Here is an 18,867-nt window from a genome sequence, read left to right on the forward strand (position 1 = left end):
GATGTTCTAGCCCAGGTTCTACAAACAGAGCTAGTTCATATCCTGAACTGTGTGTATAGAACAGTGATGGCGAACCTTCTTGAGACCGAGTGCCCAAATTGCAACCCAAACCCCACTTATTTATTACAAAGTGCCAACCCGGCAATTAAACCTGAATGCTGAGGTTTTAGTTTAGAAAAAACCCGGTTGGCTCCCCATTCCTCCACCCCACCCGCTCAAGAAGAGGCCAGCCTGCTGTAGCCTCCAGAAAGTCCCGTGCACACTGCTCTGTGCCTCCCTAGCATCTCTGCCTCCTCTGCATCCCTCCCCCTTGGGCACCCAGAGCACAGGCACCAGGCCCGCCAGCCAAGTCCTCCCTACTCACTGCGGTGCATGCACATTGTGCTCAGTGGCCCAGGCCAGCCTAGATGTGTGTGTGTGCCCACAGAGAGGGCTCCGAGTGCCACCTCTGGCACCCGTGCCATAGGTTCGCCATCACTGGTATAGAACCAAGGGAGTTGGCTGAGTGAGAAAAGAGGGACCAGTCTCTAGCCAGGAAGAGAATTTAACTTTGGGTGGGAGAAAAATTCCCATCCCTAGTTCTGAGATGAATTTATTTCAAAATCCTACATTTTGGGGAAGTCTGAATGGAAAAGGGGAGCTGCATATATATTAATTTCTTCTAGATTTCAGGGACCAACATTTACATATAAACCTATGAGTATGTACATGCCTGAATCAAAAGAGGTTTAACAACCATGAAGTCTATCTTATTCCAATGCATTTAGAAATCTGTAACAAATAGCCGAATGCCATCTGAGCTGTCTGCTTCTTTTCTTCTCACCAAATTTCCCCCTGCCCTTATCTCATTCCCCTGAGGAGTTTAATAAAATTCCAATGTTTTATGGCTGGACTTTGGAAAAGCCTCCAGTGTGACCATTGTTGAAATCAAACACAGCAGAGAGAAAGGTGGGGAATTGCCTCAGTTCCTTAAGCTGGTTCAGCTTTACTTTAGTGCGGTAATGGGTGGGACAACTGAATAAAAAAACCCAAACGGAATATACAGTGGAACCTCAGTTTTCGTTGGCAATCCGTCCGAAAAGAATCAATGAAAATGGAAACCGATGAAAACCAAGGCAAACTTTTCCTAGAAATCAATGTAAATCCAATTAATCCGTTCTAGGAGCTCCAAAAAACATACCAAAAACTCATTTTTGGTGAATAAAAGTGTTTAATGCTGAAAACAGTAACAAACAATTAACACTAGGACTAGCTTCAGAGCCAGTGGACCAATGTCACACCAGAAAGCTGTCCAAATAGGTCTGTTTCTGACGCCTCTTTAAGATTTGTCTGAAATTGGGCGAGGAATTGTCATTAAACAAGTTGCAGACATGACTTGCAACAGCTTTGTCTGGGTGATTTTTCTCCACAAACCCCGGCACCTTACTGCAAATCGATGAAAACTGAGGCAAATCGATGAAAGCCGAGACAAATTTTTCACTGAAAAAATCGATGAAAACTGAAGGCGATGAAAACCGAGGTTCCACTGTATAGAGTAAACTGACCCAGGGAGAAGATCATAAGAAGCTAATATCAGAAGAATTGGGGAACATTTCTGCTTCTGGGTACAGGAGAGATAGTAGATATCACAGTGTTACAGAGACACACAAACATGTGCGGATTTCCCATAAGTCTTCTACTACGTGAAAAAATATACGAAGCCATATGAATAACTTGAGTGAGACCAGAATTTTAAAATGTTGTTTACTAGGCCAGAACAGTTGACTAATTTCATCTGTATACAGATAATGTCAAGAATGATAGTGGAAACATAGCTCTTTACCACTTTTCAATACTAGCATGTGCAGAAGCACCATAATAGGGGGAGAAAAGAACTGATATTTATAGTAACTACAGGCTTCTTTGGTGTTCTTATGATATCATTAAATAAAATAAAATTTAAAAATAACCTAACTAAAACTCTACATTCACTGATCATTTTTCATTTTCTGAGCTTGCTGTCCCCAAGTTGTCAAGTTTCTTCTATTACTGTGAAATAATTCGGTTGCTACATTTGTGATTAAGGTGTCAGACAAAGACTTGGGAAATCCAGGTTTGAAATTCTGCCACGGAAGCTTGCTGGGAGACCTTGGGCCTGTCACGTAATCTCAATCCTGATTCTGGCCAATATTTGATTTGCGAGACCTCCAAGAAATACTAGGGCTGTGATTTGGGGGGGGGGGGGGGGGGCCATGGCAAACCACATTCGAACATCTCTTGCTCTGAAAACCCAACAAGACCACCAGAAGTCAGCTGTGGGGGGAAAAAAGGAACCCAAGCCCATTTCTTAGCTAAGATGGTTTACTACAGTCTAGTGTTAATTTGAAAGTTGCGAGAATCAACATTATACCTTTTCCAACCATCTTTTATCAAGGGAAGACTCCTTCCATTGGTGGGGGGAAACCCCACCTCCATTAACAGAACAAATCTGCCAGATCCAAGCCCATCGCTTAGCTAAGCCAGTTTACTGATATGAACCACTGAGACAATCTAAACTGCTGCAATTTTATTTCTATCTTCCAAATGGAAATAAAATACTCTTAGGCACCCTGTCACGTACCAGTTTGCATTGCCATTTCCAATGCTGGGTTATGACTTTTACAATTATTAGTTGGATAAAAACTAAAGCATCTATACTTTCAAACTTAATGCACACATACAATTGCATGTGCTTAAAATAGTTTTTAAAAAGAGCTTTAGTTTGTTAACATTTCTCCAAACTCTCTACTTTTTTAAGACCATAAAAAGCACTCTCCAGGGTGCCAAGAAATCCTCTACAGTACGCGGCCATTCAAAGGGATGCCTCTAACAAGAAAGGGAACAGCAGCGGCTTTAGGGAGACTCAACCGTTTTTTTATATTTGTGCTGGCATTAAGAACAGTGGAACAGAATCCTGCTGCTTCTTACCTTCTCTCAGCTCAAGTGAACTCAGGAAGTGGATGCATGAAGCTGGGCATCCATCTTGCCAGAGAATTAAGGATACTGGATCTCTGCATGCAAAACTACTAATGCCTGCTGACAACCAACTTTCAGGCAAAGTATTTCTGGATCGCCATCTTGCCTCCAACAAATGGGAATCCTGTTGAAATACATTTTTGCCCACCCTCTTCTTAGCACAGTGTGGAAGAGCAGTTCCTTTCTTTTGGCAATGGAATTTGGGAGCATGCCACGCCTCCCACTCCCTAATTATAGTGGCCCCTCAGCAAAAGTAGGTGCTGAACAGGGTGCTGCTCACCCAAGTTCCTGAGACAGAGAAACATGGTGCAAAGTTAGCACACTAATAATTCAGTAGTGCCAACTTTGCTTAACTAACAAAAGGGAATTTGCCAGATCTAGAAGTTCCAGTTTGTGGGCTGCTATTCTAGCAACTGAACAGCTAATAGAATAAATCACATTTTGCATTTTCATTATGGATACATACATTTTATACCAACCACTATGTAGACAGCTCTCAGATGTGGGCATTTGACTGCCCGGGGGGTGGGGGTGTGTGAGTGTGAAATTTGAGTGAGAAAGCAAGCCAAAAAAGGGAAAAGGAAAAATGCAACTGAGAACAGAACCAAGCAAAAATGTCATGTTTATTGCACCAGTATGGTGTAGTGGTCAAGAACTGTGAACTCTAATTTGGACAACCAGGTTTGATTCCCCACTTCTATACATGAGCAGTGGACTCTTATCTGGTGAACTAGATTTGGTTCCTTGTTCGTTGATGCCTTGGGCTAGTCATAGTTCTTCAGAACTCTCTCAGCCCCACTTGCCTCACAAGGTGGCTATTGTGGGGAGAGGAAGGGGAAGGAGCTTGTAATACACCTTGAAGCGCCTTATAGAAGAGGAAGGTGGGTATAAATCTAAACTCTTCTTAATCCCCAGCTAATTCTATTAAACTACACTACTACCGTTTTCAAGAGAATACTCTTGTCATTTCAAATGTCACCACTTCTTTTCCTGCTGGTATAGGAAGGAGATACTCTGCAGCTATTCGTTCCAAATACTGAGCCACAGTGTTCTTGCTGTTGGGAGTAGTTAAGGCTTTTAAAAAGTTTTTCCCAAATTTGTTCTCTCTTCTGGAAAAGGCAGCAAACTGCAAGCTACAAAACTGTTTCAACAGAACATCTGTTCAGAGGTGGCACAAGCCATACGTATTAATTCACATGTTAAGACTTAATGTTCCTAAATACAGTTCTAAAAATGACAGTACAAGTAACAGCATACTGTCCAATAGGCTGCTGTGGGTTTTCCGGACTGTCTGGCAGTTTTGGCTCCTAACGGTCCACCCACATCTATGGCTGGCATCTTCAGAGGTATGTCACAGGAGGATGTGGTTCTCTCCATGGTACCAGTAACTGCCCAATACCCAGAAGTTTGCTTAGATTCTCAACCTGTGGGTCGGGATCCCTTTGGGGGGTCAAACAACCTTTTCACAGGGGTCGCCTAAGACCCTCTGCATCAGTGTTCTCCATCTGTAAATGTTAGGGTTGGGGGTCACCACAACATGAGGAACTGCATTAGGAAGGTGGAGAACCGCTGGCCTAGATGGTTCATGGGATTTTAGTAATTCAAAAAAAATCACAGCATAGAAACGTCAGCATTTTTTACTGTGAATAATTCTGCTTAATCTATGTTTTTTATGATCACAATTCCAACAAGCAATTAAAACTGAATTAATTCACAGAACTGTTATATGCATCAGTGGAACGTGAACAATAAGAAATGTTAATTCCTTAAATGGATATCGATTTTTCCCAAGTAAGCAAAACTAGATTTTACTGGGACAGAACAAGTTAGGTTCACTCACTGATAAAAAAACCTCCTCCTTTCACTAATGTATCAATCCTGACCCTAAAGATGGCAAAAGCTAACCATGACTGTCCACTCAAAACTAACACAATGAGTTATAAGTTCCTCCACTTTCAAATGACTTACAGTTCCTCGGGCACAAGTCCCACGTTATTTGATGTTGCTTACCTTCAAATCAGACTGCAGAGTCAGCAATTTGGGGCCTTCACGCTCAATTTATTAGAATAGCAATTAAAAACAAAGATAATATTGCCACTGACAATCACTCCCACTCCCTACCATAGCTGGTACCAAGCTCCACACCAGATCACTTGGAAGACTCGGTACTCCTAGATACCTACGGTAAATGGTACTGTGAGCATAGATCAGGAAAATCTGATTTACCAGACACCTATGATTATTTGTAAGTCCACATACCTGTTAAAGTATAGCACTGATGATGTGCAGCCGTTTTGAAACATGTATTACAGCAATAACATTCTGGAAGTCAGCATCTGCTGTAGCTTAATATTCATCACCAACTTGGACCACGCTGTGTGTAGAATGATCTGGTAACGACTGTTCTGTGGTTGACTTCTTTCTCACTAACCCTGTCCCAGTTCAGTGATGGTTACAATTACAGCACGCCACCCTAAATAAGGGTGTGGACATGAGTGACCTCAATAGAAACAGGGTTGGGATGCAAAGAGCCCTCACCTCCATTGCAACTATTAGCTCTCACCACAGGGCAATTAAGAAGGTAAGCTATCACTTACTTGTAGTTGACTTCACGGAATATTAGATCAAATATATGGTAGCAACAAGACAAATGTTTAACTGAGAAACTCCAACCCTAGTTAAAAGCTACTGGACACTAAACAAAACTCAAAACCACAATATGGTAATTTAGCTGAGCTCCATTCACTTCCAGAAGATAAGTATTGACCTATTCCCCTATAATCTATTTATCTATTTAAGTGCACATTTTCGTTAACCACCAGACATAAATGGAATTGATAAAGTTCATAACCGACAATTTTGAAAAGTAGTACAGCACCTACTCACTAAGTGACTAAACTGTTATGAGCAAGTATAAAACAATTTTGCGTTTCATAAACAGGCAGTCCAAAGTAGTTAGAAAAATCCAAGACAGAAAAACTGCAAACACTCGTTTTAAGGAATCTTAAGGCATTTAGTGTTGTTTATTGTAAAATGGTCTTACGTGTTTCTTACAAAATGGTCTTACACGTTTCCACAAAACATAGCACGTTTAAGCCTAAGGCTCCGTCCCTTAGAGCTGAACCCTTCTGACCATAGCAACTTTGAAGTATCAAAGCTCCTATGTGAGAACTATAAAGGGACCCAGGTCACCCACTGCTGAAGCCAACTCAAATCCACTTGTTCCCATATCTTACCAGGAGGCGCCCCTTTTCTTAGACACACCTAATAATAAGTATCAGTCACTGTGGGTGCATTTTTAAAGGCTCAATAGTGTCAAGTTTCCCCTATTCCACCACCAGATGAGGAATGTGTTACAGCTCATCTAAACAACAAGATGCTACACTGTGTGTGTTTGAAAGAATCAGTGACTTCAGTAAGGTACATGTAACAGATTCTGAGCGTACTCTAAGATGTTGCAAGAAAAAGGCAATTCCTTCAATTTTACATCTACTCAGCTTTGCACATTGATGCATAACAGAAGGCTGATCTTTGTGTTAGCGCCCACAAGCACACTTTTGTGTCATTGTATTTTACCATATTTTAATTCAGCAAAGACTGAATTAAGCAACTTATAGTGAAACTCACAGTATGTTTCTGGCAATTTATACTTTGATACACTATAAGAAAACTTACCGGGATTACCAACCCAAACAAGCAAATTCTTCGACAAGCAAATCCATGCACATTTACTCAGAAATAAGACCTCAAGAATTCAGTGGTACTTACTCCCAAGCAAATCTGCACAGAATTGCAGTCGGAATCCTTTTCTTACATCTCCAGAAAGAAGCTCGTGCTTCTTTCAACTGTACTTTTGCCAACAAGGCCAACAAAGAATTTTGATGCAGCTGTAAAGGCTGTAAAGACAAAAAACTGCAAGAGTGATAGAAGACAGCTGTAGGCAGAGCTGTAGGCAGAGCAAAACAAAAACCAGACAGTTTATGGGGTGTGCAATGAGGCTGAAAGGGGCAAGTGGGGGACCTCAAGCAGGCCTGCCTTTCTGGGGCTGCAGAGTTTCTCTCCGTCCTGACATGGTAGACAGAGGTCCACATAAACACCCTGTATTGGGAAAATGAAAATCTGCCCCTGAAGAAGAATTCCAAAGATGGGGAAAAGAATGGGGGATGCCAACGTGCTTGCTGCCTGGCTGCACCACTGGAAATTGCTTCTTTCCAACCTTACTGGAAAACTTACAAGGCAGAGTTGGGGAATAACAAGTGATCCTGGACTGGAAAGTGGGTAGGTGGTGGTCAGTTTTAAGGTGGGAGAACAAGGCCAGCATGCAGCTCTTGCGTCCCGAATGGGTCCTCTCTGGGCCACAAAAGCTCCACAGCGGCCTTGTTCTCTCACCTTATTCCACACAACTATCTTGACCAGAGAAAGGGAAAATCTGCTCCCAAAAAGAAACTATTCCAGGGATTTGGAAAGGGAGGGGGGGAGAGAAAGGGGCACACCAACATGCACCGATGGGAATGACTTCTATTCTTACTGGAAACCTTACCAGAGAAAGGTCATGACTGACAAGTGATCCAGGACGTCAGGGATCAGTTTTAATGGGGAGGAGGAGTGTCTTCTTAGGGTGCAAGAGCTCCACGCTGGTCTTGTTTTCTCACCTTGGCACTCCCCAACTCTGCCTTTGTAAGGTTTCCACTAAGGTTACAAAGTAGCCATCCCCAAAGGCATCTGTTGAGCCTCCTTACCTCAATCCAAAAGTGCAGTCAGGCAACAAACAGGTTGGCATGGTCCCTTCTCCTCCCCCACCCCAGTTTGATATATGGTAGCTAGGTGCTCGGGAGCAGTAGCAGCCCGTTGCTTTCACCTCCTGCAGGTGAGCTCCCAAAGGCACCTGGTGGGCCACTGTGAGTAGCAGAATGCTGGACTAGATGGACTCTGGTCTGATCCAGCAGGCTAGTTCTTATGTTGTTAAAATCCCTGGAATAGTTTCTTTGGGGGGTAGATTTCCCCTTAGTCTGTACAAGATGGGGGCGAGAGAACCAGGCCAGCGTGGAGCTCTTGTGGATCTGGAAGAGGGGAGCCTCTTTGGGCTGCAAAAGCTCCTCGCTGGGAATGGGCCTGCAAGTGGGGGGGGGGGTGTCTTCAAACTGCCCCCCTCGAGGTCCTGGGTGAGTTGCCCCCCCTCCCCCCAACTCTTTGTCCTGCACGGATCCCAGCAAGGTTAGAAAGCAGCCATCCCCGTGGGTGCCCGTTGAGCCTCCTCATCTCAACCCACAGGTGCTGCCACAGGGAAGAAAAGGGGCGAGGGGCAGTCGAGCGAGCGGGAGGACGGCCTATGTGGCGGCGAGGCCTCCCCGAAGGCGGCCCAGACCAGGCCCGGCTTATGTAAGGCGCGGAGAGACCCCCTCATCCGCGGAGAGACCACCACACACCGCCAGCCCCGAGCGAGTGCAAAGCGGGCGCCCCTTACCTTGTGGATTCTCTTCAGCGCCATCGCGGCGGCGGAACCTGCTGAGGGCGGCAGGAAGGAAGGGAGGGGACTACTTTCCGTCGGCGGAAGGAGCGCGGCGGCGGTGCGAAGACGGAAGCGGGCGCTCTTTCTTCCCCTCAGCCTCGCGCTCCGTAGCCCTTCGCCGCTCTCCTGCCCCGCTCGGCTCTTCTCCGCGGCGCTCCTCCCGCCCCGTCCGGCAGCGCAGGCGGCGCCTTCCCCCGTCGTGGGTCCCTCAGGTGTCCCTCCGCGAAGCGTCGCTCGCTCAGCACTGCGGCTGCTCCGTCAGCGTCGCCCGCGCGGAGTTCTTTATGACGCAACCGCGTCCCGAAAGGTTCACGGGATTCCTCCGCCCGGGAAATAGGATTCCGCGCATGCGCGCAGGCCGGGGTGGCGCGGCCGGCCCATCCCGACCCGACGCGGGGCTTGTCGAACCAGGACTGGCAGAACCGGACGACGGCGCAAGAACCGTGACAGAAAAATTGAGGTGTAAAGTCTGGCGGAAGGATACTTCGTAGGATTCGATACTCGCCGAGAGTGAACACGAAAGCAGTATCGCGAGAAGTGACCAGAACGGAAGTGGTTCCGGGAAGGAGGCAGGACCAATGCCCCTATTGGTCGCTACTCGGAAGTTGCCTGTCTTTGATGTGACAGCCCTGAGAGACACCCAGGAGGACCTCAGTGATCGGGGAAGGAGGCGCTCTGAGCAGTTTGGCGCTGGTTGTTGCCCACGTTGGCAAAGTTCAGCGCTCTGGAGGCCTCTTTGCACTTCCTGTTTTGAAAAGCAATGCGGGGGAGTGGTTGGAGGGCTGCTTTGGACGCCCCAACTTTTGATACCTTCTGAGGCCAAGAAGGGGTGACCTTGGGACAGCCACCCTTTCAGTCTCACCTTCCACAAGGTGTTGTGGTTGCAAGGAAACGTTGGAAGGAAGAACCACCACCCGCGCTGCCCTTGCACCCAAGGTCTCCACCTGATTTTTCCAACACCAGGAGGGACTTTTCATTGAAAATGCTGGGAGGGGAAGAATTAGGACTAATAAAAGGAAACACTTCTTCACACAACGTGTGATTGGTGCTTGGAACATGCTGCCACAGGAGGTGGTGTTGGCCACTCACCTGGGTAGCTTTAAAAAGGGCCTTGGATAGATATATGGAGAAGTCGATGTATGGCTACCAATCTTGATCCTCCTTGATCTCAGATTGCAAATGCCTTAGCAGACCAGGTGCTCGGGAGCAGCAGCAGAAGGCCATTGCTTTCACATCCTGCACCTGAGCTCCCAAAGGCACCTGGTGGGCCACTGTGAGTAGCAGAGCGCTGGACTAGATGGACTCTGGTCTGTTCCAGCAGGCTCGTTCTTATGTTCTTAAAATAGAGATGAACAAAGTTGTGTTGATGGTATTTTAGACCCAATGCTTGCTAGTAAGTGAAGTCTTGAGGTGGTATGTATTATTATAGCTATCAAAGTGCTGTATTAACCATAAAGTTAACGAATGTTTAATAGATGGCACTGATGAGAAGCAAGTGATATTGTGTATCATTAATAATAACTCTTATATCGTATTTATAACAATAAGCCATCATGGTCAAATAAAGTGACTTCAGAAGTTGTGTAGACGAACATAAAAATGCATCATAAATGTATACATATTCCGAGTTACAAAGCATAAAGATGAATAAACAAAAATGAGTGCAACTGTTTTAAAGGTATGTTCATTACAATAATATCTGTATCTTCTATCCTGATTTTTTAAATTTCCTGTACATTTCCAAAATTTGCTCTATCATTTCCTTGGAGGAGAAGTAGATGGCAGTATCTCTGCACAGTCCTTTTGTCTTTGGATTTTTAGATGAGCTATAAGACCTTCAACACAATTTTTTCATTTCTATTTGTTCTTTGGGTCCACGTTGCTTTCTTTATGTGTGGATTCTTCACTTTCATGTCTAGCAACAGTTGATACCAGCATAAGGTTGCTTTGTCAGATGCCTGTCCTTACACAGGGATGCACTTTTGTTAGAATTTAAGGTGCAACTCCTGTTTTGATCTGCTGCTGCAGGCCAATACTGTTGTTTTCTGGAATAAGCTGATCAATATCTTTTCTTCCATGACATTCATCTGGGCCTCGAAGAGCCTGCTAAGGCTTCTTCACTGATCACAGGCATTGAATTCAAATTCATGGTAGAACTTGACTTGTAGAATTGCATCTTGAGCAGATGCTAATTCCCATTCTAATACTTCAGTAGTACTACAAGTATTGATCTTGTAGTATTCTGCTACTATGCTAATGTGGAGGTCCTGAAGAAATTATCCTGCTTAGCAAAGTCTGGAAGGGATTCACTTGTTTTATGTATGGAAACTTTTTATTACTTAACCTTGTATTCCATTGCCACCATTTAACACTTTTTGTTTGTAACCTGGAACCCAGGTGTCAGATAGACAGAGAGCAAGACGAAAAGATAACAACTGAGATTGTTTAAGGAATGCATAAAATGTAATATGGTTATTAAATGGGACATTTGTAATGCAGAAATATCTTTTTGATTTCTTTGCCACTAATATAAGTGTGTGTGTGTTTGTCTGCTGTTGCAAATGGTGGCCGTAAAAAGGGTTGCGGCGGACAGAAGTGGAAGATCTGACTGGCAAGAGAAGGTTTTGGCCAAGCAGAGAGAAATGAGAACAAGACAGGCTGGAAGAGGAACACTGAAAGTGTCAGCTGAGGACAGGGTAGACTTGATTTAAATCAAATTTATTTAAATCACATTTTAAAATCACAGTACTCCATTCCCTTCTCTAAGTTGATCAAAAATTGGGATCATTTTAAAAGTGAACTTACCCAAAGAATCAAAGATGTATCACGACAGTCTGATCTGGCAAGATATTCAGATTTTCCTCTATGCTATACACAGAAATATATCACTGCCCCTGCTCCTTATTTAACTTATCTGGATAACAAAGTTCTAAGGAGAGCTTTTACTCTTGCAAGAAGTGCACATTTACCTTCTGCTGTCTTAGAAGGGACATATCAAAAGATACCTTACGCTGCAAGGTTATGTTCTTGCTCTCTGAATTCTGTAGAAACTATAGAGCATATGTTATTAAAGTGTCCCCTTTATGAGGAGGCAAGGAAAAAATGCCTGTCACATCTACTACACAAAATGACATATTGTTCTGATAAAGTTTGCTGTGAAAAACTATTACAAGATAAGGAGAATATTACTAAATGGGTAGCAAAATTCTGTCTATTCATTATGAAAAACACACCAATTAGGAAAAAACCCAAGGAGAGCAATCTTATAAAGGGAGTAAGGCCTGTATGATAATAAAATAGTTCAGGAGTGTAATCCACAGTATACTGCACATATTTTGTTCTTTGGCCGTGCTGGCAGGGGCTGATGGGATTTATAGTCCATGAACATCTGGAGAGCCGCAGGTTGCAGACCCCTTTGTAACACATCATGTCTGATTTTTGGAGGACATGTTTTTGGGTATTTATTTATTTTATTTATTGTTATATTTATAAACCGCCCTCCCCCGAAGGGCTCAGGGCGGTGTACAGGTAAATAGGTAGAGCACATTAAAATCGGTAAACCAAATTCAAATAAACATTAAATAATGGCTCTATATTATTAAAAACCAACTCCATTAAAATGCAGCGTTCTAACAGCAAATATATCAATGGCGTCCACCTACTAAATCCCCTTGGAGGAAGAAGGAAGGGGAAAGGACAGCATGGTCCATAGATGACATGGAAAGGAAGGGGGGGAACCATCAGCGGCCGGCCTCCCCGAAAGCCCGGCGGAACAGCTCTGTCTTGCAGGCCCTGCGGAAATCATTAAGATCCCGCAGGGCCCGTGTAGCTGGAGGTAGAGCGTTCCACCAGGCAGGGGCCAGAGCTGTAAAGGCCCTGGCCCGGGTGGAGGCCAGCCGCATCATTGAGGGGCCAGGGATCACCAGTAAGTTGGCCTCTGCTGAACGCAGGGGCCGATTTGGGACATAGTCCAATTGCCCTGTTTGTTGGCTGTCTCAGGCTACTCGGTTTTATTGTTTTGCACAGCCTAACCCACCCTGGCTTGAAGTGAGAAAAACAAACTAAATAAATAAAATCTGATTTGTAAAAAAACATATACATAAACCTAAAACAATCCTTAAAATGTTTACAAACATTCAGTATATAAAATTGGCCGTTTTAGCTGCAAAGCAAGAAACATTTAAACATCTGGACATTTTTGGAAAGGTCCACAGGATGGCAGTAAATACTACAAAGAAAAAACCCTATAGGGACAGTGTTAGACTCCGTCTTTGGTTTGGCTAGGGCTCTTTATATGTCCTCATGTACACCAGAACTATGTGAGATAGTTACACAATTGTTTCAGAAGAGTATGTTCTCCTTTGCTATCTTTAAATAGATAGTCCTTGGGTCTACATGTTGGCAGAGTAATTAAAACAGCATAACCTGATTTAAATGTAGATAAAGATTTATTTAGGAAATAGCATATTTGATAGTGAGGAAGTGAGACAGAGATAGGGTCCTAACTGGATTGCTAGCTGAGGGAGACCCTTTCCGCACAGCACAAATAAGACATTTTCAGGCAGGAAATAAATCATTTGATTGGTATTTGGAATATGCTGCCGCAGGAGGTGGTGATGGCCACTAACCTGGATAGCTTTAAAAAGGGCTTGGACAGATTTATGGAGGAGAAGTCAATCTTGGCTACCAATCTTGATCCTCCTTGATCTCAGATTGCAAATGCCTTAGCAGACCAGGTGCTCAGGAGCAGCAGCAGCAGCAGAAGGCCATTGCTTTCACCTCCTTCACGTGAGCTCCCAAAGGCACCTGGTGGGCCACTGCGAGTAGCAGAGTGCTGGACTAGATGGACTCTGGTCTGACCTAGCAGGCTAGTTCTTACGTTTCCTCAATGGAGCTCCTCATGGTTTTTAGCCCAAAATGATTTATTTCCTGCCTGAAAACATTTTATTTGCATGCTCTTCCATAGCGATTCTTTTTTGAAAATGTTTTCGCTTGCTGTGCAGATCTCTTTAAAATGTTTCCATGCCTCTCTGCAGTCTCTGGATTTCCTCATCGGTGCCATTTTTTGTGCTCATGCTGGCCATTGCATGCTGTATTTCTGTCAGGGTTTTTTTTTTTTAAATGAAGGGGGTCATGTCTACGTAGCAACATAGACACACACAACCCCTAGAGAATTGCAGCACAAGGCTTTGAAGCTTCGTAGCTATGTCTCTTAAGAAGATGTTTTAGAAAGGAACAACCCCCAAATGGCAACCATGAAGTGTTTTTGAGGGGGTGAGTATGAACAAATGGGTTTTTTAAAAAAATAAATGTTTGCAAAACGTTTTCAGGAGCTTGTGCAGAAAGGGCCAGAGAGATTTAAGTGGGATTTCTGAGAAGGAGGAGGATAACCCTCTAAAAGTAGCAGTCTGGAGACAGACAAGAAATGACCCAATAGAGAGAAGGTGCTGACTCCCAATCAGAGGTGGGATCCAACCAATTCTCACCACTTCTCTAGAAGTGGTTACTCATTTTTTCTGAGTGCCGAGAAGGGCTTACTAAAGCAACCTCCCTGCCCAACAGGGACTGGAGGTGCGTGTGCACTGTTTGAATCCCACCACCATCGGAACCTGTTATTAAAATTTTTGGATCCCACCACTGCTCCCAATCCTAGCTACCCTCTTGCTGCCCCCTGCAGAGTCGTCTTCTCTTTTTTGTACACGTAGCATCACCTGTTTCAAACTCCATTCTCCAGCTTTGGGGAAGAAAGCCCACAACCACAAGCGAAGGAGTTGCAAGAGGAAGAAAAGGATAATATATCCAGGTAAGAGCAGAACCCTGCTTGGATCTGTTCTCTTTTCTTTGGTGGAAGAGACCGTCCCCAGTAGGAAAGCACCCATACTAGCAGAATGGATCCACAGGATACATCCGACGCATGGAGTGAGGCAACCAACAATTTGCTTTGGGGCCACATCACCACCTACATTTTGCATTAGTACATAGTCTAGAGTTCCCAACCTCCAGTTGGGGCCTGGAGATCTCCTGGAATTACTGTCGATCTCTAGACTACAGAGATCAATTCCCCTGAAGACAATGGCTGCTTTGGAGGCTTGACTGTTTAGCATACTCGGCTGAAGCTCTTCCCCAAACTCCCCCTTCCCAAGCTGTGCCCTCAAAGGTCCAGGAGTTTCTCAAGGCAGAGCTGGCAACCCTAACAGTCACTACATCATTAGAGGCACCAAGGGGGTTTTGAACCAGGGAGTCTAGCAGCAGTCAGTCAACTTGCTGTGCTCCAATGGCAGCCTGTCAGAGAAGGGACCTACCAGTCAGCTGTGTTTCAGCACCACCACTGCAGAGGGCCAGACAGCGGTAGCCCAACTGGCAGTCTGGCAGGACTCAGGGAACGTAAGAGGCCATCTCAGTTCTACATAGCCCTTTACGGTGGTCCTTCTCTTCAGACTCAGCAACTGACTGACTTCTCAAATAACAGCTTGTCTTCAGGACATGAACCCGAACAGGCACACCCGTGTAAAAATAGCTGTGTTTCTCTTCCTCTAAATGTTTGTCTTCCCCTCAGCAGCAGCTAGGAATTAATCAAAGCCACTACTTTTCTGTTTTAAAGGGAAATGTGTCCTTTTATATGCATGTGCTGGTCCCAATAGTTATTAATTTTGTAATTTGCAGTTGTCTGCACCGCGAAGGGGGGGGGGCAGGAAATCAGACAATGTTTGTTTTAGAAAAATAGTTATGCCCCCCCCCCCCAAAAAAAGGTTTTTGTGGCATGTTAGAGATAAGTTAGCATTGCAGGGCAAGTGATTTTCTTTGGATGAACCTGCTTCAGTAGATGCATAAGCATAAGCATTTTATTGTCATTGTGCATGCACAACGAAATTTACAGCAGCATTCCTCGATGCACACAATTTCAGACCCCATCCTCACTTTCGCCTTCCTCCACCCATCCCTACACAGCCCCAAACACATCAACACGAAGCATCGCCACAGCTCTAGAGTAGCATCGCCACAGCTCTAGAGTAGAAGCTGTCTCTAAGCCTCTTTGTCCTAGTTTTGATAGACCTGTATCATCTGCTGGATGGTAACAGTTCAAAACGAGAGTGTGCTGGATGAGACGGGCCTCTCAGAACATTTTGGGCTTTCTTTAGGCTTCAGGAATTATAGAGTTCTTTCAAGGAGGGGAGAGGGCAGCCAATAATCCTCTGTGCTGTAGTGATCACCCTTTGGAGCGCCTTCCTATCTGCCTATCCTATATCTTCCTATCTTCCTATCCTATATGCATGATATATGGTTGGATTCCACTGTTTCTAAAAATCAAGGCTGCATGGTTAGGACTCCACACGGTTCCTCTGGGGTAGACCTACTGAACGGTCTGGGGAGTAATCATGACTGCCATGAGTCAGTCGCAGGGTGACAACGTGCTTGACCTTTAATGACAGGAACATTAAGCTTGTATTTTATGGCAAGCCCCTCTCCCTTGGGGCCTGTTCTTATAATCTGAACTTAGTTTAGAAAAAGCGGTTGGCTCCGAGGCGTGCGTTACTCGGGAGTAAGCTTGGTGGTAGCCGGTGGCTTTGCTTTGAAGTAACCATGCAACTCTTTGAACGGGTGAATCACAACCCTAGGAGGGTTTCCTCAGAAGCAAGCCCCATTGCCAGCAACCAAACTTACTCCCAGGTAAAGGATCGCGCTTTGGTTCTTCGCATGAAAATCAGTGGGGTTTAACAGCGCTTAACAGGGTTACCTACACTGCTTCCCCAAAACTAGGTCTTCGGTTTAATGCTAATAATCGAGCTCGGCGGCCCAGGCCAGCCTAAATGTGGGGGGGGGGGACTCTGTTTGCACGTGCCCACAGAGAAGGCTCTGAGTGCCACCTCTGGCACCCGTGCCATAGGTTCGCCATCACTGCCATAGGTGGTCTGAAATATAATGGGTAATTTTCCCCTCTCTCTCCAAGGTGCCCTTGCTGTGTATCCAGTGGTGGGATCCAAAATTTTTAGTAACAGGTTCCCATGGGCTTCAAACTGTGGCGTAGCGCCAATGGGGCTGGGCGGGGCATGACAGGGGCGTGTGTGTGTGTGTGTGTGTGTGTGTGTGTGTGTGTGTGTGTGTGTGTGTGTGTAGCAATTCCCCCCCACATGACGAACTCTGTGCGCGCATGCCCACAGAGAAAGCTCTGAGTGCCACCTCTGGCACCTGTGCCATAGGTTCACCACCACTGGTTTAGAGAGTCTAGTTTTATGTCATTTTTAAAAAAAAGTTTTCTAAAAGAAGCTGTAAAGTTGTTTTGAGACTAGTGTGGCTTGGTATGATATTAATTCAGTCGTTGAGGAGTTTTGCACTATTTAAAAAACTTCTCCTGGACGTGATGTGTGGCAAAGGCTCTTCTGGAACTAAGTCCTCCAATAAATGCTGTATGCTGTTTAAAGCAGTAAACGTATTTTCCACAGAGATTCCAGTTAACAGTTCATTGACTGGAGGTCCGTACTGTAGAAAGTTGTACATTTTGCTTTGGTTTTGTTGTTGTTTGTTTTTTGTTCACAGGGATTTGGTGAAGAAAGGCGTTGTCTCCTCTTACCCATTAGTGCCAGATACTACTCGGAAACAGTTTGGTAAAATTTACAAGCCAAGTACTCACTTAGTGTCATGAGTAGTAGCTTGTTTTAGCAAGTCTCTGATGAATGGCTTGATTTAGCAAGTCACTGTTAACATATTTGAGGGAAAGGAAAAAGAGGGACACTTCCAAGGACGTTTCCCCTTTAAGTTCTGACTGCAGGTTGTTCGATACAGTCAATTAATTAACTTATGATTACAACGCCGTCTCTCGCATGCAAGTTTTTAACTTTTAACTACTTTTACTCGCTATAAAGGTAAAGTTTCCCCTTCAGTCGTGTCCAACCCTGGGGTACCACTGCAAGCAGTGATTTCATAGGCAAGCCATTTTTGTGGGGTAGTTTGCCATTGCTTTCCCCGGCTATTCTTTACCCCCTAGCTATGTGCTAGGTACTCATTTACTGACCAAGAAATGGATGGATGGCTGAGTCGACCATGAGCCAGCTGCCAGGATATCTGACCCACAGGGGGCTCGAGCTCCTAACTGTGTGAGTGGCAGTGCAAGCACATAGGAGCAGCAGTAGCGTAGGAGGTTAAGACCTCGTGTATCTAATCTGGAGGAACCGGGTTTGATTCCCAGCTCTGCTGCCTGAGCTGTGGAGGCTTACCTGGGGAATTCAAATTAGCCTGTACACTCCCACACACGCCAGCTGGGTGACCTTCGGCTAGTCACAGCATCTCGGAGCTCTCTCAGCCCCACCTACCTCCCAGGGTGTTTGTTGTGAGGGGGGAAGAGCAAGGAGATTGGAAGCCCCTTTGAGTCTCCTGCAGGAGAGAAAGGGGGGATATAAATCCAAACTACTCCTCCTCCTCCTCCTCCTCCTCCTCCTCCTCCTCTTCTTCTTCTTCTTCTTCTTCTTCTTCTTCTTCTTCTTCTTCTTCTTCTTCTTCTTCTTCTTCTTCTTCTTCTTCTTCTTCTTCTTCTTCACCACTACGCCACACGGCTCCTTTACTCACTATACTAGGTACTAATTAACTTATAATTAAAGGAGTGGGGTATTCCTTGAACAGTCATTGCAAAAGGGGATTTTAAGGAGGAACTGTTCATAATTGACTATATTGAACAAGCTGCAGGGGATTCTCTGAATTCCCAGTTTCCTTTTTTTTTAAAAAAAAGAGTCAACTCTAGCTTCTTTTGTTCTGGAGATATAAAGGGAAAGGGAGAGAGACTTACTTTTTTAAAGCTGGAAACTCAGAGAATCTGCTAACCTTAAAATGGGAGTGTGTTTGGTCAAAGTTTATACAATATAGGGGTTGTATGTCAGACTCCAAGGCTGATTCCGCATGGGCCAAAAAAAGCGGTGTGAAAACGGTGTGAAAACAGTATAAACCCTTTTACACCATTTTAAACCCTTTTACACCATTTTCACACCATTTTCACACTGCTGTTTTTGGCCCATGTGGAATCAGCCCAAGAGTCTGGCATCAAATTACAGTTCCTCTCTAGACTACAGAGATCAGTTTCCCTAGGGAAAATGGTTGCTTTGGAGGGGGAGAGTCTATGGCCCTGTCCTCTTGAGGCTCCATACCCAAATCTCCAGGTCTCCCCCACCTGGATCTGGGAACCCAACCTCCCATCTTACATTGGTGGTCTCACAGGACTTGCACAGCCCTCCTACGGCTCCTGGAACTGATCCAACAGGCATTTTATGTTTAATGCGTGCTGTGGGAAGAAGAGGACTTTTACTTTCATTATCAAAAATTTCCTGTCAACATCAACTGTGCAAACCCCACCCTTCCTTGTTTCCTCTGTGCTTAGC

General features: G+C 44.8%; 1 protein-coding gene across 1 annotated transcript in view; it reads right to left on the reverse strand.

The window, feature by feature from the left end:
* UBE2D2 (ubiquitin conjugating enzyme E2 D2) overlaps window positions 1-8,591 on the reverse strand; it is a 33,044-nt gene extending 24,453 nt beyond the window's left edge. Inside the window, exon 1 of the mRNA XM_048515657.1 lies at window positions 8,459-8,591. Coding sequence (XP_048371614.1) covers window positions 8,459-8,482 — 24 coding nt within the window. The 5' untranslated portion in view covers window positions 8,483-8,591. The remainder of the gene's footprint in view (window positions 1-8,458) is intronic.
* Window positions 8,592-18,867: the final 10,276 nt, after the last annotated feature.

The sequence above is a fragment of the Sphaerodactylus townsendi genome, linkage group LG14 (genome assembly GCF_021028975.2).
Source record: "Sphaerodactylus townsendi isolate TG3544 linkage group LG14, MPM_Stown_v2.3, whole genome shotgun sequence".
In the NCBI taxonomy this organism is placed as follows: Eukaryota; Metazoa; Chordata; class Lepidosauria; order Squamata; family Sphaerodactylidae; genus Sphaerodactylus; species Sphaerodactylus townsendi.